At 52.8% G+C, this 17,507-nt stretch overlaps 2 protein-coding genes across 9 annotated transcripts in view; one reads left to right on the top strand and one right to left on the bottom strand.

Annotated features, from left to right (window-relative positions):
- MYO9A (myosin IXA) overlaps nt 1–8,810 on the top strand; it is a 189,603-nt gene extending 180,793 nt beyond the window's left edge. For 7 of the 8 annotated variants that reach the window (XM_049812619.1, XM_049812620.1, XM_049812622.1 and 4 more), the window contains 9 exons: nt 617–809; nt 1,385–1,513; nt 1,863–1,968; nt 2,447–2,578; nt 3,687–3,810; nt 4,613–4,666; nt 6,831–7,033; nt 7,241–7,383; nt 7,829–8,810. In XM_049812619.1, the coding sequence (XP_049668576.1) occupies nt 617–809; nt 1,385–1,513; nt 1,863–1,968; nt 2,447–2,578; nt 3,687–3,810; nt 4,613–4,666; nt 6,831–7,033; nt 7,241–7,383; nt 7,829–8,307 (1,563 nt within the window). In that variant the 3' untranslated portion in view covers nt 8,308–8,810. The remainder of the gene's footprint in view (nt 1–616; nt 810–1,384; nt 1,514–1,862; nt 1,969–2,446; nt 2,579–3,686; nt 3,811–4,612; nt 4,667–6,830; nt 7,034–7,240; nt 7,384–7,828) is intronic. The other variant, XM_049812618.1, reaches the window with a different exon arrangement.
- A 3,141-nt stretch (nt 8,811–11,951) lies between these two features.
- Nucleotides 11,952–16,782, bottom strand: NR2E3 (nuclear receptor subfamily 2 group E member 3). Its single transcript, XM_049812269.1, has 9 exons — nt 16,582–16,782; nt 15,245–15,395; nt 14,302–14,405; nt 13,957–14,211; nt 13,691–13,872; nt 13,195–13,426; nt 13,007–13,112; nt 12,202–12,918; nt 11,952–12,151 (listed from the first exon to the last, which is right to left on the bottom strand). Exons 1-8 carry the CDS (start codon nt 16,637–16,639, stop codon nt 12,786–12,788), a joined length of 1,221 nt encoding a protein of 406 aa, XP_049668226.1. The 5' UTR covers nt 16,640–16,782; the 3' UTR covers nt 11,952–12,151; nt 12,202–12,785.
- Nucleotides 16,783–17,507: the final 725 nt, after the last annotated feature.

Genomic DNA, 17,507 nt, shown 5'->3' with positions numbered 1-17,507 from the left:
GGCTGGGCATTTGTGTCAGAATTTTATTAGGTCTTTTGACTTTTCCACCCAGAATCAACCATGCAGGAGGGCTTTGTTCACAATTGAATTTGCCAGATATCAGATCTCCAGTGAGCGTTTCCAGCTGCCAAAAGGGTCTTTCCTGGCAGATGTAGAGGGGTTTTTTCATTCTCTTATTTTGGCATCATGTTTGTTCACAGACATTTTGTAATTGCAAGTGCTTTTAGTTGATCTAAGTACCCGAGACTTGGATTTACCTGTTCAGCTTCGTGCATCCTCTTTGGGGAGTGAAATCATCCAGGGAGACAGTGCCAGAGGGGTAGGATGTGGCAGACCACCATGCCAAGCTGTGTTGGCTCTGCCAGGCTGAGAGTCTAACCACAGCGGGGTGGTTAAAGAAAGAAAATCCAAACTTTTATGACTTCAGGTGTATCTCCAGAGACCGATTTAGCTTTACAAGATGTACATTGCTGGCTGTCCTGTCCTCCTTTATTAGACTGACTTGCACGTCACCTGGATCAGCTGAAGAAGTCTGAATAGCAGTCAGATCCCAGCACTGCACCAGCATTGCTTCCCAGAAGGATTTTAAAACCCTTTTTTTCCTTTTCCTCTTCAGTATGACCCTGAGCTCTCATCTCGGCAGTTTGGTGTGGAGCTCTCCCGGTTGACCAGCGAGGAGCGAGCAGTGCCGGTGCTGGTGGAGAAGCTCATCAACTACATCGAAATGCACGGGCTGTACACAGAGGGCATTTACAGAAAATCAGGGTCCACCAATAAGATCAAGGAGCTGCGGCAAGGACTCGATACAGGTAAAAGGATGGAAAAAAAAAACAAAAAAACCAAAAAAAACACATGGGGAGAAAAATCTGCAACAGCAAGATTGGATGTAAGGAAGGTGGGTTGCTTCATCAGGGCAAAACAAGGGAGTGGTCCTGCCTTCCCCGACTGCAGGCTGTGCAAGTGATGCTTTCATATCTCCAACCAAACCTCAAGTCACCAACTCATGCTTTTTGTTTGCAATACATGAAAAAAGTCATTCTAGTTGAGGGAAAACTCTGCCTTACTTACATCATAGCAATCAATGCCAGCAAGAAAAGAAATCCTGGTCCCACCTAAGATTACATGCTCTGGAAAATGCATTTCTCTCTAATTTTAACACGTGGAGCTGAAATCAGGTGCTGGATTTCCTGCCGTTAAACGCAATGTGGGTTCAGGGTGGCACATGAACACTTTCTATTGTAGAGCAGCAGCTTATCATAGAATGGTTTGGGTTGGAAGGGACCTTTAAAGGTCATCTAGTCCAACCCCCGGCTTCACTAACAGCTTCATATTGACTGTTGCCTCTTGGATTTTTTCTTTTTTCTCAATCTGCTGCCAAACCCAGACATTGATAATGTGAATTTAGACGACTACAACATCCACGTCATCGCCAGTGTGTTCAAGCAGTGGCTCCGAGATCTGCCCAACCCTCTCATGACCTTTGAGCTCTACGAGGAGTTTCTACGAGCAATGGGTAAGGAGCCTCCTTCACTATCCCATTCCCTTGGCAGAGGGAAACAGTGGCTGCTTTTAGTGCTGAACTTTTTATTTACTCTTTGGGCCCAAACCAGCTGGTTTTGCCAAATTATATTTACCTGGTTTCAAAGTCTGATTTTTTGGCTATAAGGGGTTTTTTACACAAAGCCATGGGCAGTTTGGTCTTGCCTTTGGTGGCATGCGTTTGCATCGTGGTTCAGCAGATTTCAGGCCAAACCATTAGCCAGAAGATCCATCTTTTAAGTAGTAAAAGTGTTAAGATGGTATCATTTTAAATAGGAGGAAGAAGTAGAAGCCACCCCTAAATGATGGTCCTTTCTTCGCAGGCCTCCAGGAGAGGAAGGAGACAGTGCGGGGAGTGTATTCGGTCATTGACCAGCTCTCCCGCACCCACCTCAGCACCTTGGAGCGTCTTATCTTCCACCTGGTGAGGTATGTTGGGCCAGGGCTTCAGCTTCAGGCAGCGGGCAAGGGGAGGATGCTCAGGCATCCTTCATACCGAAATAACTGAGACTGAAAGCAGGTGGGCAAGGGAAAGGGAAGAGCTTTCGGGTCCATTATGTCTCCTAGGAGTTGACCCCAGAGCTGTTTTCTCCAAATGATGCTTGTATTGATGAGCAACATTCGCAGTGCTCTGGTCACTCGTGGTGCCTGCAGGTCCATGGTGCCTCTCACCACTGCAGGGACAGGTTTTTTGTCTGGAAAATGCTGGTTGTTTGCCTGCCTTGGGTACACCTGAGATGCCTTCAGGTTTGGCTTTCTCCATCGAGCAGAACAAAGAGGAGGGCAGAACAGCGTGCTTGCTACCAGAGTGAGATTGCACCATAGAAATGTCGTCTCCTCTATTCATCCATGGCCATGTGGAGGTGCCTTCACCTCTGACTTCTCTCTTAATCCCTATTTTTTTTAGGATTGCCCTCCAAGAAGAGACCAATCGCATGTCAGCTAATGCCTTGGCCATCGTCTTTGCTCCCTGTATCCTCCGCTGCCCCGATACGACGGACCCACTGCAGAGTGTTCAGGACATCAGTAAAACAACCACGTAAGAGCATGGTGCTGGATGATCCAGCTCTGTAACCATTACCATGTCACCACTTGCATCTTGATAACCCTTAGTACAGTCAAATGGCTCAAGAATAGAGAGCTTTAGGATGGAAATTATAAACATATATTGAATGCATCTTCATGAAGATGTTTCACGTTCTCTCAATCCCCAAGAGTTTGCTGAATGGGGATTTTTAAGTGATGAAGGATCCACAAGAGCAGATCAACTTGCACTCCTGCCTAACACATCTCAGCAGGAAAAGGTAGAGCTTTTGCTGACATGGTTTTATAGTTAATCCCATTTATGGCAAGCAGATCTTTATTCTTACTTAATTTTGTCTTTTTTATTTGGGGAGGTGAGCTTGTTTGGTCTGCAGCAATAATAATGTTGCGTGCTTAGTTTTCTTTAAGTTATTTGACACACTTGCAAAGGTTTTACAGAGAAAAAGTGAAGCGCTTGCCCAAATTCACTCTGGTTCATATTAAATAGATTTAAAAATTAATAATGGAGATGATAATAATTGGAAAGCATCCAGTGAAGGGCTGGGCTTCTGAAAGAGGAGGTCTTACCTCCAGTAAATATTAAAATTGTTGAAGACCAGAACATGCTTGGAGACGCAGCTGGTAGGAGCACTTGTCCTTCAACAGGATTTCTTTGTAGCTTCTCCCTTGGACTTTAGGTATAGCACATCCTCTAATTTTATTATGTGGAAAGGATTATTTTTTTTTTTTCCCCAAACACATTCCTGACAGTATTAAACAGTCAGCTCCGCTAAAGAAGCTTGCTGCAGCATTACTGTGTGCAAGAAAGTTGGAAGTAACCTGCCTTCCCCGGGTTTATATTTCCTTGATCCCTCTTCTAAGGGGGGAAAATTTCTCTGGTGGGATCCTTGGAGGCCTTTAATTTCTCTAGTCCGAGTTCCTCAATCTGTCCATAGCCGTTATCACTCTTTTTAGGGGAATTTCCACCACCCTTTGGTTTCCAGCTGGAGCTTTCTCCCTCCATGCCTTTCCATCAGGGCAGAACTTCAGGCAAGACAGAAACAGCTTAGATCAAACCGTTTCCTCCTCCCATTTTGTCGTCTTTTGGGTTTTTTCCCCCTTAGTTGCGTAGAATTAATCGTCATCGAGCAGATGAACAAATACAAGGCTCGTCTCAAGGACATCAGCAGCCTGGAGTTTGCAGAGAACAAAGCGAAGAGCCGCCTCTCCTTGATCCGCAGATCTATGGTGAGATGCCAAAGACATCTCTGTCCCCTCCTGCCCTCTCCTTGCCCCTGAAGCAACCCTACTTTATCTTCTGCTTATCCCAGCCTCCCAAACCCCTCGCAACCTCCCACACCGTCTCCCCCAGGACAGGGACCTTCAGCCCCGTGGTGGCTCCTCGCCTTCGCAGGAAGTCATACCAAAGCACAAGGAGGTGGGAACGGTCTGTCAAAACATGGTCACTCCAGCTCAGATGGTCCTGATCAATGTTTCCACCTTCTTTTGAACTTGTTTGGTCCTGGGTTGAGTCAAGCCTTTCACTGACTGGCTCGACATCGCCCCATGCGAGACCTGGACCATCCTTTTTTGGGCTCAATCGCATTATTTGAACCCAAAATGAGCTCTGCAAAGGCTCTTCCTCCTCTCACACTGCCTTTTTGGGAGCCTCAAACCCATCTCATTGAGCTTCCATGCTTTCGGGGGGGCCGGCAGGCTGCAGATGCACGCTGTGCTTGGCTTGTTGGGCTGCAGGAGAGGGACGGACTCGGCGCAGCGCGGTCGTCCCAGGCTTGGGCTAAGGAGCCAAGTGGCCCCTCTGCTTGGACCTGCCCGCTGTGGTCCTCAGGAACACGTTGCTCCTGCTTTTTTTGGGATGAAATCCAAGCAGGGGCTGCCCAAGGTTGTGGGGCTGGTGCTGGAGAGCTGCCCCGTTCATCCCAGTTCAAAAAAAAAACCCATAAAAATGAACAAAAACGGGTTTTTTGAAGGGGCGACGGCATGTGCACTCTAACCTTCTGCTTTCCTTTTCATCTCCTCTCTAATCCAGAAACCCGTACTAATTGCAGTTAGATTTATGAGCATAACCCGCAGTTCAATCCCGGTATGTATTAACTGCAGCGCGCTCTGCGCCAGCCGCCGCGTCCCTCCGTTGTGTGTCACCGCCGCTCATTCCAGCCTCGTCCCACTGGCCATTGTCCGTGACGTCGCCCGTCTGGTCCCCGAGCGGGTGTCACTCCTCAGGGCCACCGTTTCTCCTGCAGGTCCCCCGAGCGGCAGGAGTTTGGGACAGCCAGCACTCGGCTATCCCTGCACGCAGCTCCTCGAAAAACCGCTTTCCACCCTTTTTCCCTTTCCTACTTCTTTTTTTCCTGTTTTATTTTCTTTTTCCATGCTGTGCTTCCCTCTGCTTTGCTTTGCTTTGCTTGACTCATTCCTTCCCTTCCCACACCAATTTCTGCTCACTCAGGGTGAATTTCAGCGTCAAGTTGCTTTCGCAGTGCTGCTGTATCTCAAGATGGTTGATAAAACCCCCAGCTTGGATGCCTCAGAGGCCACGAGGCATCCAAAGGTCTCCTCCACCTTCTTGGAGGAGGAGCACCACCACCACCTTGAACAGAAGGTCAGGACACTCGGGTTTGAATTGGGAGGGGTCTAGCAACCCCTGTATTCCCCAACTCCATCCCAGCTTGAGTTTAAGTTCTCAGTGAAACCGTGATGGGCAAGAAAAGCGTCGGCAGGTGTTGGGGGATGCTCGTGGGGCTGTTTGCCTTCCTACCAGGTTCAGCCCATGATGCTTCTCCCCATCCTTCAGCATCCACAGGGGTCAGGAGATGGAGAAGAGCAAAATTTGAGTTCTGCTCCCCTGATGCTGTTTCGCAAGCATGCCATTTTGCAGGGGCCTACATCCACGAGCCAGTGGGATCTTTGTGATCTCGGGGGTTTGGACTAATAGGATTCAGGTAGCTGTGTTTCAGCTCCAGAGCCCACATGAGAAGGTGTCATCAGAGGAACACTGGGGTGCAGGAATGGTTCTGCTGCTGAAGAAAGGTCTCTGAGATGTGATGTTAAAAGATGAAAGGGGTAAAATGAAGCAAATCTCACTTTTAAAGGAGAAAAGGGAGGCTCCTTTACCCTGCAAACCTGCTCTGGGTGCATGGGTTATCAGGAAGACCCAGGGATGCCCCAGCTGCAGGGTTTAAATAGTCTTACAGGGCGAAAAGCTACATTGCAACAAGCTCTTCAACCACAAGGAGATGCAGGTTCATCCCGGGTGATGGTTGTCAGGAGGAGGGCAGCAAGTGATGGGCATGACTCAGGCTGGTCAATGTCTCCTAAGTCCTGGTCAGTTCAGGATCTTGAATTTAGAAGATAAGATGTGTCTGGTTATGATAACGGGTAAGAAAAAAGCTTTTTAATGTCCGTGGTGTCCCTCATCCCCCCAAATCCATCTTTTTCTTATATTCCATGAGGCAGATCTGTAGAGCTGGTCCTCAAAAGATTAAAAGAGCTGCACATATAATATTCCTCCATACATACTACCCCCTGTTTGAGTCCTTTTTCATTGTCAGTTTTAATATTAAAAAAAATAGATCATTCTTCAGAGCTGCATTAAATCTCCCTGTTAAACCGTGAGCACAAAATCAAACATTTATTGTCTTATAATGGACCGTTGGAGGTGATCTTGGTTTCTGGATCTCATGTACATGAGATCGGAGCATGGACAACGTGATTAGGTGTGAGTTACCGTTTGCCAAAGGAGTCAGTGGAGACCCTTGCAATGCTCAGGAAATACTGAGGGTGGGCGAGGAAAGGACGCGAGACACAATCTGACGATAAAGCAGGAGCTGGCTGCCCTGAAATCAAAGCCCTGGTGATGCTCCTATCCAAAGCCAACACAACCATCTGACAGGTCAAGCTTCCCATCTCATGGGTTGTGGCCTTTGCGGAAACCCATCCTGCCACCAGCTGGGCTTACTTGGAAGTCCAAGTTGCACTTGGCCCATCAGCTGGTCCATCAGCTGGTAGCCGGTCCGTCAGCGCCATCCTCACCACCTCCATTCTCACCCCTTCCAACATGTTGAGTCCTTCTGGTACCTCTTCCAGCCTGGGGTGAGATTTTGGAGGGTCCTGGGTGCGACTGCCGGTGGCACACTGAGGACTAATGGCTGGAGCCGTCTTCTTCGCTCCTTGGGTGTGTGGTTGGCACCCGAGATGTTTGCAAAATCACCTTGGCTGGTGGTGGTGACACCGTTGTCTCTCTTCAGGGCAAAGGACGCGTGCGACGCGGCGCCTACCCCAGCCCAACGTCTCCTGTTGCTGTACGCTTGCCCTCTGTGACGGATGTCCCCGAGGAGACCATGAGCAGTGAGGAAGCCATGGAGATGGAGGTGACAGAGCAGCAGCAAGTGGCCATGCAGCAGGAGGAGAAGGTGCTGACCGAGCAGATCGAGAGCCTGCAGAAGGAAAAGTGAGTCTGGCCGAGGGTTCAAGCCACGTCCCCTAGCTATAAGGTTACCTATGGACGTCACTTGATGCCATATGGTTGACACGCTGCTCACAGGGTGACCTGGAGGACTTCATCCCTCCGTGATCTCCTGGTGTATGTGTATCCCTTTCTTCTCCTCCCCACCTTTTTGGTCCCATTGGGTCAATGGAACTGGGTTGGTTTTGGCAGGGAGGAGCTGACGTTTGAGATGCTGACACTGGAGCCCCGTGCCTCCGACGACGAAACCCTCGAGTCCGAAGCCTCCATCGGCACCGCCGACAGCTCTGAAAATTTGAACTTTGACTCCGAAGGAGCCATCTCCGATCGCTCGGGTAAATCCAGGTGTTCTTGGTTTTATTGCAGGATGGTTTGGGGTAGAAGGGACCTTGAAACATCATTTGGTCCAACCCCCTGCAACGAGCACGACCATCTTCAACTGGATGAGGTTGATCAGGTTTTTCTATAGCTTGGAGGAGGGGAGATTATCTGGTTTTTTTCCTGCCCACAGGAAATTTAAAGCCAGCAATTCAAATGGGTGTAAAGAGGGGGGTTGAGGGTTAAAACACGCGGACCTGGGAGGTGGGTGGTGTAGGACCCAGGGTTTGGGGGGGAGGCGAGCATTCCTCTAGTGCTGCTGCATCATCCTGGGTGACGCTACCTCCAGCAAGATGCTGGGAACGTTCTCCTGGCTTCATGGCACGTGTCTCCGGGGAGCGGCACCGGGTTGCTGGGTGGTTTTGGGGTGTTAATCATCCGGTGGTCCTTCCCCCCCCCCAGAGAGAAGCGTAGCACTTACTTCCCTGCGCCCCACCAAGGTGGAGGGGCCAAGCCGGCTGCGAAGGCACCCCAGGACACGGCCGGACCCGGCAGACCCAGCCGATGCCTCCGTCTCCTCCTCCTCCTCCCAATCGTCCACCTCCTGCTTGCCCCACCTGCCCCGGAAGCGCTTCCAGATGTACTCCAAATCGCCTTTCTACCGAGCGGCGGGGTCCGGTGAGTCCCCCGAAAGCCGGGCAAGCCCCGAGGGCTTCGCGGGACCTCTCCGTTATCCCGAGGACCGGCCTCAGTTCACCACCCGCGGGACGTTCAACCCGGAGAAAGGCAAACAGAAACTGAAGAGTGTCAAAACTTCCCCCCCGAAAACCAAAGAGCCCCCGGATGGGGGGACGGGGGGGGGACGCAAGAGAAACCCCGAGGCCGACTGTGCCACTGCCCAACCCCTCGTCCTCCTGGGGAGCAACGAGTTCATGGTCTGAGATGCTCCACTCTGGGGACACGTCACGCACCAGAGCATCCTCCCCGTCGGCAGCTCCGGCAGTGCTCCCGACAGCTGCCTCGTTAACACCAGGAGGATGAATTCTTAATTAAAAAGGCCGGTGGGGGATGGTTTTAACGGTGGCCTTAATGGTTTGGGAGGGGTCGAGACCTTAAGAGGAGGGGGGTTAGACCGGGGATGGAGGGGCACTGGCCGACTCCTGCGCCCTTCCCCTCGGAGCATCCCACGTCTCAGAGCATCGCCCTGCCAAATCCTCGTGCCGAATTGCCATCACCCATCAGTGGGAGAAAACCAAGCCTAAAAATCCCGCAGGAGCATCCCAAGCCGGCGCCGGCTCCACTCCAGCCAGCCAAGCCCTCTGCGCTTTAACCACCTCATCCACGCCAACGCCAAGCGCATGGAAAAGCGTTAAAATCTGCCAAAAATCACCTTTTTTTTTTATTTTTTAATGTGACCTAACCACCTTTCCTCTTTTTTTTTTTTTTTTTTGGAGACCATCAGTATTAAAAAATAATAATAATAATAATCAAGGACTACTTGAAGCTATATTTGTTTATATGCCGGTTACTGGAGTCTGTTGTAAATATATATATTTTTATTATTTTTTTTAAATGTTTTTCCCCAGACAGAACTTTTTTTTTTTTAATTATTCTTTTTTTTTTGGCCAGGGAGGAGGGAAGCGATGGGCTGAGCCGTCCTGCTGGTGTCACTGCCAGTGTCACCATCCATCACTTGCTGCTACCACCTTGCTTTATACATTGAGTTTTATTTTGAACGAGAAATCCCTGGAGGTGTAATTAGCACGATTTAAAAGCGGTGCCCATGATAGGACTAATTAGCAACGCTAGCTAAATGACTCAGCTTTTAATCCCTCCTGTATCATCATCATTCTCACCCTTGGTGGCGCCCAGAGAAGCTCCGGGTACTGGAAAACCTCTGGAAAGGCAAAATTAGGAGGCCCGGGGTACTAATTAGATTAATAAAGGCTGGATCCGTCCTTTCAGATGGGCTGGGTGTCACAGGTTGAGGCTTGTCCTTTCCCGAAACGCCACCAAAAAGGGAGAAAAAATACTGAAAATTTAAGTTTTCCTGAGTATTTTGTGTTTTGCCAGGCATCCCCACATCCCTGGGTTTAGCCGAGCCGCCCTTCGGTCCCCTCTCCCACTGCCCAAAGGGCCATTTCTTTCAAGAAATGGTTTATTTATTGGGTTTTCTTTTTTTTTTTTTTTTTTTTTTTTTTTTCTTCAACGGGGGAAAACGATAGATGCCGCAAGGAGAGTGGGGGCGCAGGAACAGCATCCGCCTTGGCGCTGCATCCCGGGAGCAGAGCGAGACCAAGTCAATCATCCCCTATCCATCGGGAAGAATGAGATTTTACCATTCCCGGACGGGAAAATAGGGATTTTGGGACCAACCTGGGATGCGCTGGGAAGGCGGGTGGTGGCCATGAAAGCGAAAGCTCCTGGGGAGCCGCCCCAACCTCCTCCCTCCCCGGAGCTGGAAATAGCAGGAGCATCCCCAGTGCTCTGCCCCAGAATCAGCCATTTTAGAGCCTCTTTAACTAAAATCCCAGGAATTCCCCTCAAAGTTGGCAGGCTCCGGGCGAGGAGGTCCCTGAGGGCGGGTGGAAGGCGCCCCATCCTCATCCTTGGTTTTCTCGCCCTCGTGGCACAAGAGCAGCAGGGACGGCGGATCTGGCTTAGGCAGCGCCTCCAAATATATATATATATGTATATTTCTTTTGATATATGTATATATTTCCCTTATATATATACGTTTTATATCTATAAAGGAAATATATTTAAAAGAATATATATTCTACATATAAAGAAAAATATATATAAAAGAATATATATTCTCTGTATAAATAAATATATATAAAAGAATATATGTAAAGAATAAATGTTTCTTTGTTTCATATTTCTTTTATATATAATACATATTTATATATATAAAGAAATATATATGGGATATATATACTATATATAAATGATATATATTTCTTTATATATTTTTATATATTTATATATAAATATATATAAAAGAAATATACTATATATAAAGAATATATATTTCTTTATATTTTTAAGTATTTCTTCTATACCTATAAAGAAATATATATACGTTTCTTTATATATATTTTTATATTTCTTTCTATAGAGAGTATGTTTCTCTATAGAAAGAAATGTATCAAAGAAATATATATAGCATATATAAAGAATATGTTTATATATTTTATCTCTAGTTCTTTATATATATAAATGTATAGAATATATGTGGAATACATAGAGAAAATATATTTCTTTATATATATATTTGTGTCTGTGTGTGTGTATATATATAAAGAAAAAAATTATGAAAGAGATATATACATATATATATATAAAATCCCAGCAGGAGCTAAGCTAGCAGTCGGCGCCGGACGGACCCCCAAGGGTTGGGGATCGGGGAGGGGGCTGGAAATGGGCTGTTCCAGGGTCCCCGGCCGGCACGTCCCCCCACACCTCCCACAGCTCCTTCCCAGCCCTCCCTCCGGCAAAGGGCCGGATTGGGGGCCAAAAAAATGGGGTTTCCGGGGCGGCGTGAATGTACTTACTACTGGAAAGGAGAGGGGCTGCGTGCTGTTAATTATTATTATTTTTAATGGAAATTTTTTTAAGTAATTTATAAGTCTGCTGCGTGTAAATTAAAAACAAAGTCTGTATTGTAAGAGGATATATTATCCTGTGTCATCCGCGCTAGAAATTGTTTAAAAAAGGAAAAAAAAAAAAGAGAAATAAAAGTGTAATTCTATAAAGGCGAAGAATTTCTGCTGCCCCGCAGCCAGGGGACGCTGCCGCTTGTCGACCCCCAACTTACTGGGGGCTTTGGGGGTCTGGTTTGGTTTTTTTCCTTCTGCCATCGGACCATGGTATGTATCAATTTGTGGATTTTTTTCCTCAAACCCTCCCCGTGGCTGTACAAAGCGGCTTGGCAACCCCCTGATCCCGCGCTAATTAAAGAGCTGTAACGAGGAGCGCCTGGTGCTGGGTGCTGTGTTTGATGCTGGGGGGGTGTCACGGCGGCTCCCCTACCCCCGCCGCCCCTGGGGTCGGACTCCGTGCTTCCGGCTCCCTCCGGATTATTTCGGATTAATTCTTGTCATGTTATTTATATTCAGATTAGTCAGATTATTTAATTCAGATTATTATTAATCATAATCGGATTATATTTATCTTCTATTCAGATAATTTATTTTACATTTATTTCTCTTCATATTATTTCAGATTATTTATTGTCATTCTATTTCTGTACAGATTATTTAATTCGGGTTATTTTTATTCAGAAAATTTATTTTCAACTTATATTCAGATTATTTATTTTCATTTTCTTTATATTCACGTTATTTCTATTAATCTTATTTATATTCCAGTTATTTAATTCTGATTATTTATATTCATCTTACTTATATTTAGTTTATTTATAGTCAGATAATTTATTCTCAATTTATTTTTATTCAGATTATTGACTTTTATCTTTTTTTATTTATATTCAGATTATTAATATTCAGCTGGTGCCCCCACCACCACCACCACCCCCATCCGAGGACGGGCACCCCGAGTCAGCGGCGCGAGGAGGCTGGTTGCAAAAGCCCTCTTTATTTGGAGTATAAAACTGGGGGGTGGGAAGAGAGCAGGATCCCCCCCGGGACACAGGGACAAGGGTCTGTCACCGTGTGTCCCCTGGGATCACAGAGCTGAAGTTGCGGGGCAGGGGGGGAACCCCACACCCGGTGAGTGAGGGGCAGTGATTGCGGCTGGTGGGGCCCCGGATGGCATCACCCTCTCCAGCCAGTGTCACCCCAGGGCTGGGGTCACCCCTGGGCTGGGGTCACCCTTGGTCACTGTCACCCCTGGACTGGTGTCACCCCTGGTCACTGTCACCCCTGGGCTGGGGTCACCCCTGGGCGGGCGTCACCCCAGCCAATGTCCCCCCTGGGCTGGTATCAATACCAGGATGGCCCTCACCCCCGTGGCCGGTGTCACCCCTTGGTCTCATGTCACATACCCCGGGCTGGCGTCACCCCTGAGCGAGTGTCACCTCTGGGTGGCAGAGGGTCCCCATGGGTGCCAGCGCCACAGCAGGGGCACCTCACCTGGGTGGGTGCGTGGGTTCCTCCAGCGTTTGGGACGGTGGCACCCATCGAGGCACCCGCCCCAATGAGGTGGTCCCGGTGCATCTGGCACTCACTTGGGGACGTCCCCCTGCCACCGGCTGTCCCCGCTGAAGCTGGCCCCACGTCCCAGCTGCTGGCAGCATCCCGTAGTCCTGGCCACCACCGTGGAGACGGGACCATGGGCATCATCACACCCCGCGGTATCCTGGGGTGAGGAGACCCGGGCTGGGGGGTGCCGGGGTGCCGGTGCAAGGTGACAAACAAGGTGACATCGGGGGGGGGGGGGAGGGGGGGGGGGGGAGTCAGTTCTTGAACATGTCACACAGCAGCTTCTCCATGGGGGTGTTGCCAATGGTCCTGCGGAAGAAGAGCAGCTCCACGCGCTCAGAGGAGATGAAGCGCAGCGCCGGGAGGAGCAGCAGCAGCTTCCCAAACCTGGAGCACAGAACCGTGGCTGTGGGTGGCTGTGTCATTCCCCCCCCCCCCCCCGGTGTCACCCATGGGGCCGTGGGGACAGCGGTACCTGACGGGTTGCCCAGGGTAGTGAGAACGGTTGTGCTGGCCCAGCATCACCTGCGACTGGTCCTGCAGGTTCTCCACCTGCTCGGGGTCCTTCAGGCCGCGGGTCTCTGCAGGGACAAGGGGGTGACGGAATTTGGGGGGACGACGACACGGGGATGGGCAGCGGCAGGTGCTGGTGGGTCCCCTCACCTGGTTTGAAGAGCACCACGGCCTTCATGCAGGCGAATTCAGTGGGGTCAACAGACAACGCCTTGAAGCGGCTGAGGGTCTCCTGCAGTGCCCGGACGTCCAGGGCGGCCGGCAGCAGTTTGCCGGCGGACAGTTCGGGGACAGCCAGCAGCGGGCAGCTCTCCAGGGGCATGGACCACTGGATGGCACAGAGCAGGAACAGCTCGCTCCATGCTTCTTCCAGCAGGATCACCTGGGGAGAGGTGGGCAGAGCCCCCCAAAACCCCTGTCACCCCCAAAGCCTCCAGCACCTGCAGCCACCACAGCTGGTTGGGCTGAAGAGCATCTTCTGGGGGGACGGACGATGACACACACGGACGGACGTCCCCAAGACCCTGTGGTGAATGTTGTGGGCATGCTCAACCGTCCCCATTCCGCTGGTTGCCTACATTTTTGGGGGGTCCCCGTTGCCCCATAGCGGGGTCCCCAATGCCCCAACAGGGGTCCCCAACCCCACCTGGTCACGGAAGGGCAGGTTGGAGAAGACAGGCAAGTTTTTGGCCCATTTCACAGCCATGAAGAGGAGACGTGCAGAGGTCTCATAGACATTTTCAGGGCTGGCCGCCGGGTATGGTGCCACCTGGTACTCGCCACCCGCCCGCTCCGGCTCGCTGCCTGTCACGTCCACTGTCTCATCAGCTGCAGGGACGGAAGAGGACGCCGGTGGTCACCACGCCGTGGGGACAACCCCCACCTGTCCCCTCCCCACCGACTGCCACCCACCGTCCTCAGGCTCTAGCTTGGCGCAGGTCTCGGCCGTCATCAGGCTGGCCATGAAGCGGTGGTTGGTGGGCGGTGTGGGCACGCGGGGACCTGGGGTGACGGCGACGGTGGCACCGGGACCGCGGGGAGCTGGGCAGGGGGTCGGGGGGACCTCGTGGGTGGTGGCCACGTGCTCAGGGGGCAGCTCAGCGTCCAGTTCGATGCTGTCCAGCCGGACCTGGGCCGTGCTGCGGGGCTGGCGTTCATTCTGCACGGCTGCGGGGACAAGGTGGCATCAGGGCCGGCCACCCTGCTGTCATCCCCCGCCGTCCATCACCATGTGTGTGTCCCCCCCACCCGTCTCACCGTCCTTGTTCATGCCGGCTTGCAGGCACTTCTTGAGCCGGCAGGCCTGGCACTGGTTGCGGTGTGCCTTGTCCACTGGGCACAGCCCCGTCCCCGCCTGGCACCTATGGGGAGAGGTGGCACCCGGCTGCAGCCCCTGGGGTGGCCCCTGATCCCGGAGGGTCCTGTCCCCTAGGGGTGTCCTGCCCCCATGGGTGACAAGTCCTGGGGGTGTTTTGTCCCTGTTGGGTGTCTTGTCCCCGCCTCAGTCGGTGTCCTCCACCCAGCGGGTGTCCGGTCCTGCCAGGCACCCTGTCCCAATGAATGCCCTGTCCCCAGCGGGTGCCCTGTCCTCCCTCCACGGGTGCCCCGTCCCAGTGCCTACCCTGCCTTGATGGGTGTCCCGGCCTCATGAGGGTGCCCTGGACCCCCCCCCCCCCGGTCCCTGCCCCTCTGGGTGCCCATCCCCTGGGGTCCCTGCCCTGCTGGGTGTCCATCCCCCATGGTCCCTGTCGCCCTGGGTTCATGTCCCCCTGGTCCCTGCCCCACTGGGTTCCTGTCCCTTAGTCCCTGCCCTGCTGGGTGCCCATCCCCTTGTCCCACTGGGTTCAGGTCCCGCTGGTCCCTACCCCACCGGCTGTCCAACCACATTTTTGTCCCTCTCCCATTCAGTCTCCATCACCAGGGTCCCTCTCCCACTGGCTGCAGGTCCCCTGGTCCCCACCCTAGTGGGTGTCTGTCTCCCTGGTCCCTGCTGGGTGTCCAACCCCTGGATCCCCAGCTCTCTTTGCCCCACTGCGTGTCCATGTCCTGGGGTCCCTACCCTACTGGGTGTCCTTCCCCTTGGGCCCTTGCCCTGCTGGGTGTCCATCCCGTGGGTCCCTACCCCACTGGGTGTCCATCTCCTGTATCCCCCATGCCCCCACTCTGTGCCCCGCAGGGACCCCCCCATCCCCGTCCCCACCTGTAGATGAGCTTCCTGCGGACGCTGCGCTTGAAGAAGCCGCTGCAGCCGTTGCAGGCGTAGATGCCGTAGTGCTTCCCGCTGCTGGTGTCCCCGCACACCTTGCACAGCAGCACGGGGCTCAGCGCCTTGCCAGGAGCCGGGCTCAGCCCTGCAGGAGTGAAGCCGCCACATTTGGGGTGACTCAGGACACCCCGATGTCCCTCGTCCCTCCCACCAGTCCCTGCTGCCTCCCCCCCCCGCCAGCATCCACTGGTCCAGCCCAGGGACATGAATGGGGACACCTCGGGGACTCCAGGGATTGCACACAGGGTTCGGCATCCCCCCACGTCCCAGCACTTGGGATGCTGTGGGATGAGCTCTCATAGGATTTTTTTTTAAAAAAAAAAAAAAAAAAAGGGACGGGGGATGAAATGGTGTCCCTAGGGATGGGGACACCAGGCGTCCCAGTTAGGGGACTCCAGGCATCCCAGAGAAGGGCCACAACCTGGGACCGGAGTGGTCCTGGAGAAGGGCGATGGCTGGGGACACTGGGCATCCCAGCAAGGGGCTATGGGCATCCCAGGGAACAGTCACAGCAGGGGACTGTGGGGACCCTGGAGAAGAGCCGGGGACCAAGGGCGTCCAGGAGAGGGTTGTGGCTGGGGACTGCAAGCATCCTGGAGAAGGGCCATAGCTGGGGATCCTGGAGAAGGACCATGATAAGGATGATGGGTATCATGGAGAGGGTTGGAGTTGGGGACTACAGGCATCCTGGCCCAGAGAAGGACCACAATGGGGACCCTCAGCACCTTGGAGAAGTGTGATAGCTGAGGACTCCCAGCATCCAGGAGAAGGACAACGAGGGGAACCCCAAGTATCATGGAGAAGGACCACAGTGGGGACCCTGGGCATCCCGAAGGACCGTGAGAGGGATCCCAGCCATAATGGTGAAGGATAACGATGGGGACCCTGGGTATCTTGCAGAAGAACCATGATGGGGACCCCAAAGATCCCAGAGAAGAACCATGATGGGGATGCTGGGTGTCTTGGAGCCAGACCATGATGGGAATCCCCAAGTAGCCTGGAGAAGGACCACAGTGGAAACTGAAGGCATCCAGGAGAAGGCCATGATGGGATCTGGGCATCTTGGAGAAAAACTACGATGGGGGACCCCAGGCATCTTGGAGGTGGACCATGACGGGGACCCCAAGTATCCCAGAGAAGAGCCATGATGAAGACCTCCAGGCATCTTGGAGCATAACCCCAATGGGGACCCAGCCATCCCAGAGAAAGACCCCACCGGCGACCGCGGTCCCACCGTGTCGCACCCACTCGAGCAGAACACCACCTCTTACCCGTGGGGCTATCGTCCAGTCCGGCGCTCACCACTGACCCCGCCGGTGACGCAGCCATCCCGTACCTGGCGTTCCCAACCTCTCCCTCTCCCCTCCCTCCGGATCCACCACGGTGGGTGCCCCGAGGTCTGGCGAGGCGGTGGGTGCTCCAGCAGCTCTGTGGGCAGCGGGGCTCTCGCCTTGCTCTCTTCAAGGCAGCTTAGCGGCGGGCGCTGTGTAAGCAGCCGCCTCTTTGTCACCCTCTTAATCTTTAGTGTCTGCGCAGGGCGGGGGGGGGGGATCAATCAGCCACGCAATGAAGAATTAAAAAGGTGCTGAGCCCCAGCCCTGTAACCCTAAACCCCGTGACACCCAAGCCACCCCCCACGCCCCCCCGCGCGCGCTGCCGTGGGCCATCGTGGGGGTGTCACCCTGCCACCGCGTGGGCCGCCCCCCCCAGCATTGCGAGGCTGAGATTGCGGGGGAGATGGGAGATGGAGCGTGGGGTCGGAACCCCCATATGTGTCGCCCCCCCTTGGGACCCACCAGGTCCTATAAGCGCATAAGCCCTTTGCTAAGGCGGTTAGAGGGGAATAACGAAAAGTGGTAATTAAGGGGGGGGGGGTAATTTCCCTGACCCCAAGTAATTAATTACCAGCCCTGATGGCGAGGGGAGGGAGGGATGCTCGGTGGGCCCCCCTGTGCCTCATTTTCCCCTCCCGGCTGCTGACACGGCAGCGGGTGGGGGCCAGGTGGCCCCTGGGGGTTACGCAACCGCCGCTAAACCCTCGTCATGACAGAGCAGCACAATTTGGGATTTGAGGGCTTTAGCCGCTAAACCCCCCCCCGCCCAGCTCAGGGGGATGGCGGGTGGCCACCGTCACCCGGCCCAGGTTGTCCCCCAGGGATGGGCCAGGCTGCGGCCAGGGGTCCCCAGTTCACTGCGT

This window comes from Accipiter gentilis, chromosome 10 (genome assembly GCF_929443795.1).
Source record: "Accipiter gentilis chromosome 10, bAccGen1.1, whole genome shotgun sequence".
Lineage (NCBI taxonomy): Eukaryota > Metazoa > Chordata > Aves > Accipitriformes > Accipitridae > Astur > Astur gentilis.
Note: the sequence above shows the minus strand (reverse complement) of the source record. Positions and strands in the feature narration are given on the sequence as shown.

Bases quoted from the DNA above. Each gene is read 5' to 3' on its own strand.
- NR2E3 (XM_049812269.1), bottom strand. From the start codon at position 16,639: ATGGCTGCGTCACCGGCGGGGTCAGTGGTGAGCGCCGGACTGGACGAT. The intron at 14,212-14,301 runs GTGAGACGGGTG...TTGTCCCCGCAG, and splicing joins AGCCGGCATGAACAAGGACG to CCGTGCAGAATGAACGCCAG. The intron at 12,919-13,006 runs GTACCGCTGTCC...TCTGTGCTCCAG, and splicing joins TACCCTGGGCAACCCGTCAG to GTTTGGGAAGCTGCTGCTGC.